Below are 9923 nucleotides of genomic sequence, written 5' to 3' on the forward strand. Positions count from 1 at the left end.
AGGCAGCTCTCGGGGCTCGTAGAGGCCTCAGTTTCTCCCTAGTTCTTGGTCTTTGCTGTCCGCTCTGTTCACACCTGGCCCCCAACACCTGTCCACCTCCACTCACCATAGCAGGATGACAGCCGCTGTTTTAGCCACACCATCTCTCAGTCCAGCAGGGCAGAGGGAGGCTCTCCCTGCAGCTCCCACCCGATTGGCCCGGCTCAGGTCACATGCTCATTCCTGACCATCCGTAGCCCGTGAATGCCGCATGCTGACTGGCCAGGCCTGAGTCACGTGCTCCACTCCTAAAGCCTCATCCAGTCAACCTGGGGAGAGCCTGGAATGGTGAAATCCAAAACTACAATCAATAGTCACTGCAAAAATGAGGCCTGGATGCAGGGGAGACAGGAAACGCATGCCTACCACGAGATCAACCTCAAATTATGAGGCGAGAGAAGCTTGGAGGGCATTAAGGAGCTTGCTGGGTAGGGAGCAAGGGAGCCAGGCCCAAGCCCATGGTTTGTTCCTAAAGCTGCTCCCATTGGGACCACACAGCATGGGGACCCCCACTCTGCTGGGCTGGCCTCCTGGGGCCCAGGGCTGACCCTCCAGAGCCCGGGGTGCAGACAGTTCCCTACCCCACGCACTCAGCCATAACCTATCAGCTCTGTGGGCTTTTACAAACGACACTGGCCAGGGGTCCATTTAAAAATCATTTTATTATTAACATCATCTTCCCATTTAGCCAAGTGTCTGTCGTGTATAAGGAATGTCGGTAAATATCCCATTTGAAGCTTCTTTGTACATATTTCCATCGATAAATAAACTCTGAATTCACATAAAAAAGTTAAACTTAAATAACTCATATTTCCTTCTCTTGTAACAGGCATATATTGGTAAAATATAAATATTCTTGGACTCAGGCTTTGTTCTAAGTGAGGGCAGGGATTCATCACATGGTACAATTATTGACAACAAAACTAAGAAATTGTCAGCTGGCTCCTGGTTCAGACTAGTACTGAGGTGGGAAACGGAAGATTCACATTTGGTTTCTGGGCCAGGGGAGGGGCAGCAGTGATGGTGAGGAGAGAGGTTTTTCTTTACAGCTCTGATAAAAATAATCTGTTCTGCCACTGCATTTTAACTTCGAATATATTCTTCTACATTGGCTGATTAATTCCATAATCATTTTACTTAAAACTCAGATGTCAACTAACAAAATATGGCACATAATCCATTTGGAACAATGTCAGGAGGTTCAAAACTATCATTGGGCTGAAATGATATGGACAGAAATGCATGTGGAGAGAGTGGGGATTCGGGGGTAGTTTGGTTAGTTCATTGTGGTCAATCGAACATTCATCTATGGCCTCAGTGCTCTGTGTCAGTCACCCCCTGGGGGCAATCAGACATCCCTGGCGCCCCCGGAGGGGCTCAGAGCACGCGGGGGATGATGGTGAAGGGCACGGCCGGGCTGCTGGCCTCCAGCTCCAGGGCCGTCAGGAAGCACTCGGTGGCTGCTGTGTCGTTACCCTGGGCTTGGAGGACCTCGCCCAGCCCGTTCCAGACCTCGTGGGCTGTTGAGTTCACCTGGACTGCGTCCCGGAGGATCTTCTCTGCTAGACTGTAGCGGCCCAGCTGGTGAAGGATCAGAGCCTGCAGGCATTGGAGAGACAGACTGTCAGAGAGACCCTAAGAGCTCTGCGCTCCTATTTGTCCTTGAGTTTCTAGCAAGTTCCTGGGAGGTAGGAACGTATCCCCCATTGTGCTGGGCATGTAGTCAGTTCTCAAATACTTCCTGCACTTGGGGGTAACAGTCAAAATAGTCACTTGAACCATATGAAGTTGCCGGCATTCAACCATTTTTGAACCATAAAAATGGCAGTTTCACATGGTTCATCCTATTGCTTAACCAGGAATCAACCAATCGGAAGGGTCACCTGCACAGCCATCCTGGCTGGTATCAGCTGATGCCTGCCTGCATGGAACCATACCCCTTGGCCACCCCCCCCCTTTGTTTTTTAAATCTAAAGAAATGTCCGTTATGGCAATCATATAATGATTGTACCAGATTTTTAAAAACTGCCCGCCGTCCCCCTTCCCTAACCAAGCCCCTGATCTCATTTTCCCCTGCTTGGCCCCAGATGCAGCTGTCACTTTACAGAATTTTAATCAGTGTGTATGTGTCGCTCCCCAAATATCCCATCATAACCATGTTCCTAAGTTACGCGTCTCCAGAACTGATCTTCTGTGTACACTTCATTCAATGGATGTACTCATTTACTCAGTCACTCCCCTCATGGTACACTGAGGTTGTAGCCAGTAAACTGCGCTGCGATGACCGTCTTTCTGGATATTGCCTCTTCGTTCCCTTAGATCAGTAGATTTCAAATACTTTTATAGCCCTGGAAACCTTTGGTTAAATAGAATCTTACTCAGAACCCCCACAAATACTGTGAATAAAACAGACAAAAAGGAACTGCTCTGGGTGTAGAACTATGGGGGAGGGCTCAAAGACCTGCAGACTCCTCACAGTGGCCCTGCTGGGGACTTAGTGGAACCAGTGCGACAACTATTTACACATCCTTCCTTGAGGGCAAACTTCCCCCAAGTGGTGTCAGAGGATAGGACTCTTTAGTATTCTCCAAACATTTTGCAAATTATATCCCCAAAGGGTCGTATCATTTTTTATCGCCATCAAGAGCACCGGTGGCCATCTGCCCCCTCCCCTTACTATCATCACTCTTAATTTTTGCTAATTTCTTAAGTGAGAAATGTCCAAAATGCACCCCCCTCCTCTTTCTGGAAACCTGAATCTGATAACAATTGAGGTTAAATGTTTCCCATACAGAAACACGTGGAATAGAATTCCAAATTCTTATGGAATCCAGACTTTCTGGAGCCACGGAGGCTGGATAAACCTATGAAATTGCTGCCCTGAGATAATCTTTAAACCTTAAACCAAAAAATATCCCTGAATTCTTCTTTAAACCAAATAAGCTAGCTTATTTAGTAAAGAACCTTTGCCTTGACCATTGTGCTCTTGTGAAGAACTATCTTGTTGTTATTGTTGTTAGGTGCTGTCAAGTCGGTTCCGACTCATAGCAATCCTCTGCACCACAGAATGAAACACTGCCCAGTCCTGCACCATCCTCAAAATCGTTGTTATGCCTGAGCCCATTGTTGCAGCCACTTTGTCAGTCCGTCTCGTTGACGGTCTTCCTCTTTTTCGCTGACCCTGTACTTTACCAAGCACGATGTCCTTCTCCAGGGACTGATCCCTCCTGACAACATGTCCAAAGTATAGAAGATGGTAGTCTTGCCATCCTTCCTTCTAAGGAGCATTCCAAGACAGATTTGTTCATTCTCTTGGCAGTCCATGGTATATTCAATATTCTTTGCCAACACCACAATTCAAATTGGTAACAGCAACCCGAAAGGTCAGATAGGAAGCTTGGGGGACAGTGAGTTTATGTTCATGGGGGAGGAACAATTCGGAAAAGGAGGGTGAGAAAGGCTGCACAACTTGAAGAATGTAATCAATGTCCCCGAATTATACATGCAGACATTATTGAATTGGTTTATGTTTTGCTACGTGTACTTTTGACAACAACAAAAAATAAAATGTTTCCCATACATTTGTTACCACCTATCTTCTTCCTCCTGGGGAGTGGTGGCTTTGCACTGTTAGCGGCATGTTTATTTCAGCCTTGATGCTTTTGTTGGTACACAAAAAGATTTTCATGCTTTTCTAGCCTGTTCTTTGATGTTTGAAATTTTCTTTGAACCAAAGTTTTTCGTTTTTAAAATTGAATTCGTTGGTCTTTGGTGATTTTTTTTTTTTTGTCACTTCAAAGCTTAGAAAGTTATCCTTTCAAAGAACTGACAAATGTTCAGTTCTATTTATTGTGATTTGTCTTTTTTTTAAGTAGCTAACTACTTTACCTTGGCAGATGATACAAATCTAAATGCATTTCTTCTACTTTGCTAGACACAAGCTAGCTCATCCCCCCAACCCCCCATAAGGTGCTTCCTTTGCCAGAGTGAATTATGACACGAAACGGTCTATTTTGGGGCTTTTGACAATTTTCCTGTGAGCCACAACACCTAACTTTGCATCAATGCCACACTGTTTTAATTTGTTACTCCAAATCATGTTTTCACAGTGGGATTAGAGCCTTTCCTCACTGCTCGTTGCTTTTAGTGTATCTCTGATGATCCTGCCCTCTACTATTACAGATAAATTTTAAAATCATTTTGTTCATTCCCTTTGGGAGTTGAATTGTAACTGCATTAAATCTCTAAATACACATGGGAAGCTGGACATCTAACAATGTTTAGTCCCCACCCAGGAATGTGACATGGCTACCAGCTGTTCAAATCTCCTTGTCCATTACCCAACAAACCCTTGCATTTTCTTTATGTGGCTTGTGCCCGTCACCAATGAGGCATCCCCAGCTTGTTCTCAGGCCCGACTTCACCAACAGGCAAGGGGCAGCTGGGTGGCACTGGGAGCCTGGGGGCAGAACCAGCGAGCGCAGTTGCATGAACATGCCTGCCCAGGCTGTAGACAGGCTGGGCACACTCCGGGATGACTGCCCAATGGTAGCTCTGTGAGGGATGCAGAAAGTGCCTTCAGCAGCCAGTGTCCAGGCTGGCTCCTGCTTGGGTGACCTCTCCCCAGGGAGTGGGGCCCTGGAGGCAGCATCTGAGGGCCTGAAAAGTGGCCTGACTCCCAAGAGTCACCAGCATCCACTGAGCAGCCACTGGAGCTGTAATGCCGACTGAGCAGAGCTCGTGGTCCCATAGGGGACACAGCTAAGGAGACCCACAGCCCTCAGGCAGAGTGGTGAGTTCTTGGGGTCGGGGAGGACCTGGCCACAGAAACCCATGGCCCTCAGCCAGAGTGGTGAGCTCTTGGGGTGGGGGAGGACCTGGCCACAGAGACCCATGGCCCTCAAGCAGAGTGGTGAGCTCTGGGGGGTGGGGGGAAACCCAGTCACAGAGATCCATGGCTCTCAGAGTAGTGAGCTCTGGGGGTGGGGGACGACCTGGCCACAGAAACCCATGGCCATCGGGCAGAGTGGTGAGCTCTTGGGGTGGGGGTGGGGGGAGAAGCAGAGGGGTTGGCACTCTGTGCTCCACCCCAGCTTTGGGAAGGGAGAGGTGGTTTAGGGATCTTTTCTGGTCTTGGAGGAAGAGGAGGGGGCTACCTCAGACAAAGGGCCACCCAACACTGGCGGAGGGCACAGTAGGCTTCAGGTCAGCTCTAGCCACTGTGGGAGGAAAACCGGAAGGAAGCCCCCTGTGTCCCCTGTTACTAACACCTAAACATGTGTTACCGGTGACCACGCGGGGTCCCTGGTTACGAACAGGCCCAGCTTGGATCTGCCAGAAAGGTCTTGGAGTGGCCACACGTCTGAGGGCAGGGCCGGGACAGACACCTGTGTGAATGTGTGCTGGGGAGCCAGGTCCTGGGCTGGGGCTGGGGGAGTGAGAAAGGGGTGGAGGCCGGGCCAGATGGGAGTGTGGTCTCCCTCCTTGAAGCTTTACAGTGAGAGGTGGCTGGAAGTCAGAGCTCGCAATTAGGGTTTCACCTTTGCTTCCGAAATTGGCTCTCCTCAGACTCTGGTGTGAACTGCTGGGTTCTGGCGCCTTCCCAAGGCAGGTCAGGGTCGGGGTTCCCAGGGGCCACCAGCAGAAGTCGCCCAGCCCTGTTTACCTGCGCAGCCACTATGGAAGACCACTTCCTGTCTCCACAGCGTTTGCTCCTCACAGCTGCCTCCCCCAGAGCTCACTCTGTCCACTCCTCCATGAGGGGTGAGGGAGCTGAGTGCCGAGAGGGCAAACCGTCAGCCATGGACCCTGGCTTCCTGACAGGATGAGTAACAGTGCTAATAACAGCAAGCACTTTCATAGTGCTTATGACACGCCAGGCACTGTTCTCAGTGCTTATGAGTTTGCTCATTTAATTCATCTGGGGACACCCAAAGCAACTTCACACTGGGCACGGCCACGACACATGTGCGCCTGAGTAGGAGACCTACTTTTACTGCCTGCCGTGGAGGAAGAGCCCACAGCCGGGGGGCACCTGTTATGTGGTAGAGAACTATCCCCATGTGGTAGGTGTCCCTACCCCCATTTTGCAGGTGAGTAAACTGAGGCTCCTAGATGCTGAGTCTCTTGCCCACAGGCGTACAGCTAGCTACTGCGGGGCTAAGGCTAGAACCACATGTCCTAACTCTAAGGCTGCCTGAAATCCTTTGGGCGTGGGGTCCACGGTAGATGTGTAGGTGGTAAATGATCAAACCCATCCCCTAGCATGGTGCTCTTCCCACTCTGGGCCTCCTTTAGACAAAATCTGCTAACTCCACATCCTCACTTCCCAACCTCCAAGGTCAGACGGAGCGGATAGGGGGCCACCTTCCCAGGCTGCAGTCAACAGGATGTGAGGTCTCTGTCCCTTTTCTTCTACGGGAGGTTATCACCTTGAGTTCACTTTAGAACATTCCTATGTAACTGTTATGGATTGAACTGTATCTCCCGAAAATGTGTGTCAACTTGGCTAGGCCATGATTTCCAGGATTGTGTTGTCCACCATTTTGTGATCTGATGTGATTACCCCATGTGTTGTAAATCCTACCTCTGTAATGTTAATGAGGCAGGACTGAGGCAGTTATGTTAATGATGCAGGACTCAATCTACAAGATTACGTTGTATCTTGAGTCAATCTCTTTCAAGATATAAAAGAGAGAAGCAAGCAGGGAGACAGAGGGATCTTGTACCAGCAAGAATGAAGAACCAGGAGGCGAATGTGTCCTTTGGACCTGGGGTCCCTGTGCTGAGAAACTCCTAGACCAGGGGAAGATTGATGACAAGGACTTTTCCCTAGAACTAACAGAGAAAGCCTTCCCCAGAGCTGGTGCCCTAAATTTGGACTTCTAGCCTCCTAGACTGTGAGAGAATAAATTTATGTTTGTTAAAGCCATGCACTTCTGGTATTTGTTATAGCAGCACTAGATAACTGAGACAGTAACCAAAAGAGAAGGGAGGGTGGGAGGGGCAGTGAGCAATGGCATGAAAAGATCCACTGCCTTTCAAAAGGGGCCCTGGCATATTCCTTCAGAGCGTGATTTTCTCAGTGCATTAAAATATCAGACAGATCCGTTTCCCAGAGGGGCTCCACCAGGCAGAGGGGCACATGCTGCAGGTGTTTGGTAAAAGAGTGATGAGGGAAAAACCACCTGGTAAGACAGAAAGGGGCGTCCTTGGTTACGTGGCTGCAGGTGAGGAATATAACTTAAGTCCCACTAGGCTCTGCTCCACCACCCGACTGTCAGTTTCTTGTTCTTTGGTGGCTTGTGTGTTGCTATGATGCTGGATACTTATGCTACCAGTATTTCGAATACCAGCAGGGTCACTCATGATAGGAGGTTTCAGTGGACCTTCCAGACTAAGAAAGATTAGAAAGAAAGGCCTGGCAATCTCCTTACAAAAGTTGGCCAATGAAAACCTTCTGTATCACAACCGAACATTATCTGACTTGCTTGTTTCAGACATGTCATCAGGAGGGATTAGTCACTAGGGGTTTGGTGAAGTAGAGGGCCAAGGAGGGCAGGGGGGACCCTCAGTGAAATGGACTGGCATAGCACCACAGCCTCAGTGATGGCTTCAGACATGCTGCTGATTGTGAGGATGACGCACGACCAGGCAACATTCCATTCTGCTGTACATAAAGTCACCATGAGTCTACCTGACAGCAGCTAACAACAGGCTCTGCTACTGAAGCATGAGCCCTGTGCTGGTTTCTCCCTCTAAATGCGGCGTTCCTCCCTACCAGGCACTGTGCGGGCACTTTCACTCGTTCATTTCATACCGTCATCACTTTAGAGACAAGGAGACAAGTTCAGAAGGTCCAAGTGCTTGCCTGAGGTCCCAGGGCCAATGAGGATGGAGCTGCAGGCGAGCCCAGGTCTGCCTGATGCAAAACCTTGGTTCTTTCTCCCACGTCCACTCTCACTGTAAGGGGCCCAGCTAGAGGAAACTCTGTTAGGCTATCCCCCCGCCCCAGTGGACTCAGGTATTGACCCAGTTACATCCGAGCAACAGCAAATGGGCATCTGCCATGCTCTGCCTTCCCTTCAACTTCTCCAACCACATCCCCATGGCGACGACTGGGAACATGCTACTCTCAAGGCACAGCTTTCCTCTGGCTCAAGCCTGCTGCTTGGGGGCAGCCTGCACGCTCACTCCCGGACTGGGCAGCCCACGTGTTGGCTGTGATCTTGAGGCTGCAGGTGCCAAAGCACTGGGGTGTCCTGGTGGCCAGAAAGTGGACTGATGAGATGTGAAAGCCCAGGAGGGCCAGGGCCATGGGCCAGCAGAGAACTAGAGGTCATGGCTCTCAGCAGCAATGACCTGTCTTCACCCTGCTACAGTAGGGCCGAACCCACCAGCCCCTTTGCTAGGGACTTCATTCAGAAAGCGGAAGCTCCAGGGTATATGGCAGGGGACAAATGTACCAGCCCCTAACCCCCTGCAGAGAACCAGCCCTGACGGCCTCACCTGACCACCACCCTCAGCACCGAGCAGCTAAGAGCCTTTGGGGTTCTCTAGAGTTCTACGGTTCTTGTGGGCTTGGAAATTTCCAGCCCATCTATCTGGACTTATATTCCTAGTGTGGGAACAGGCTGCCATTTACAGACGACCTTGACGTTTCCAGAGAAGTCTGTTTAGTAGAATTCATTCCTAAGCTGGTGCTGTGCAGGGAGACAGGACAGGCTTGCCAGGGGCTGCCAGCTCCAGCTTGGCAAGGGAATGAGAAACAGGCTTCTCCCCAGTGCTCTGTGTGCCAAGAGCAGCTCAGACATCAGTCACACGATGGGATCAGCCAGAACAGGCTCTGGCGGGGGCCTGGGCCATTGCTTGGAGCCAGCATTGTGGGAAGGTTGGACAGGTGGGCTGGGCCCTGGCCTTGATGTGCTCTTCGGCACTAGAACCCTGGCATCCCTTCAGTCCTACAAGCCCTGCTTTCTCTCCTCTCCAAAGACTGAAGCCAGCATGTCACTGTTCTCACTACCAGCTGGACCCTTTCTGCTTTCCAACCTTCTCCCAGTATAGCCCTCTTGGTGCCGCCAGGCTGTTGGCCCATGCGTTTCTGTGGGGTGCAGCCCAAGCCCCCCCAAAGCATCCCCAACCACAGTCAGACCTGGCCTGGGCCCCTCCTGTCCAGCTCTGGCCCATCTGCTCAAAGTCCTATTGGATCCCCCGCCCCCATACCCATAGGTACATGGCTCCTGTCCAGCCCTGAGACTTGCAGAAGCAGAGGTTGCCATGACTGACATATTTCTTTCTACCCATCCCCACCCTCCCATACCCAAATAAACAAAAACCCAATGAGTGACTGCTCGGATCCCAGCCACGTGCAGGGGATACAGACAAGACGCAGGTCTGCTTGCCAAGTGCTCAGGGCCCAGTGACAGTCACTAATGCAAGCTGAGCGGTTATGATGTGCCAGGCTTGGGCGACGCCCCTGGCAGGCAGGACCTCGTCTAACCCTCTGCCCCTCCATGAGCTGTGCTGCTGTGGCTGCTGTGGATCACGTTTTATGGAGACAAAAACCTGCCGGAGACCCCTGGCAAGGACGTGGCCGAGCTGAGGCCTGAGCTTATGCGATCCAAGCTCTAACCCCAGGCCCTCCCCCTCTCCGGGACAGGAGGTGCCAGGGCTGCTACCTTGCCCCACTGGGTGCCCCTGGAACCACTGTGGGTGAGCAACCAGCTGGGCTGGCCTTCCGAGGGGAGGGGAATCACTGAGGTGGTATATCAGGCCCTCCTTCAGACACCCATGCCGTCAGTTCCCAAGCTTGTAATTATTGTAATCAGGTGTTTTGTACAAATAAGATCTTGGTGATGCACCAAACTGCAACCAAAGGGATTAAA

The 9923-nt window shown here is 50.7% G+C and overlaps 1 protein-coding gene across 1 annotated transcript in view; it reads right to left on the reverse strand.

The window, feature by feature from the left end:
• Nucleotides 1-723: 723 nt before the first annotated feature.
• TTC7B (tetratricopeptide repeat domain 7B) overlaps nucleotides 724-9923 on the reverse strand; it is a 271431-nt gene continuing 262231 nt past the window's right edge. Inside the window, exon 19 of the mRNA XM_023731656.1 lies at nucleotides 724-1638. Within this exon, the coding sequence (XP_023587424.1) occupies nucleotides 1417-1638 (222 nt within the window). The 3' untranslated portion in view covers nucleotides 724-1416. The remainder of the gene's footprint in view (nucleotides 1639-9923) is intronic.

The sequence above is a fragment of the Trichechus manatus genome, unplaced genomic scaffold (genome assembly GCF_000243295.1).
Source record: "Trichechus manatus latirostris isolate Lorelei unplaced genomic scaffold, TriManLat1.0 scaffold00045, whole genome shotgun sequence".
NCBI lineage: Eukaryota > Metazoa > Chordata > Mammalia > Sirenia > Trichechidae > Trichechus > Trichechus manatus.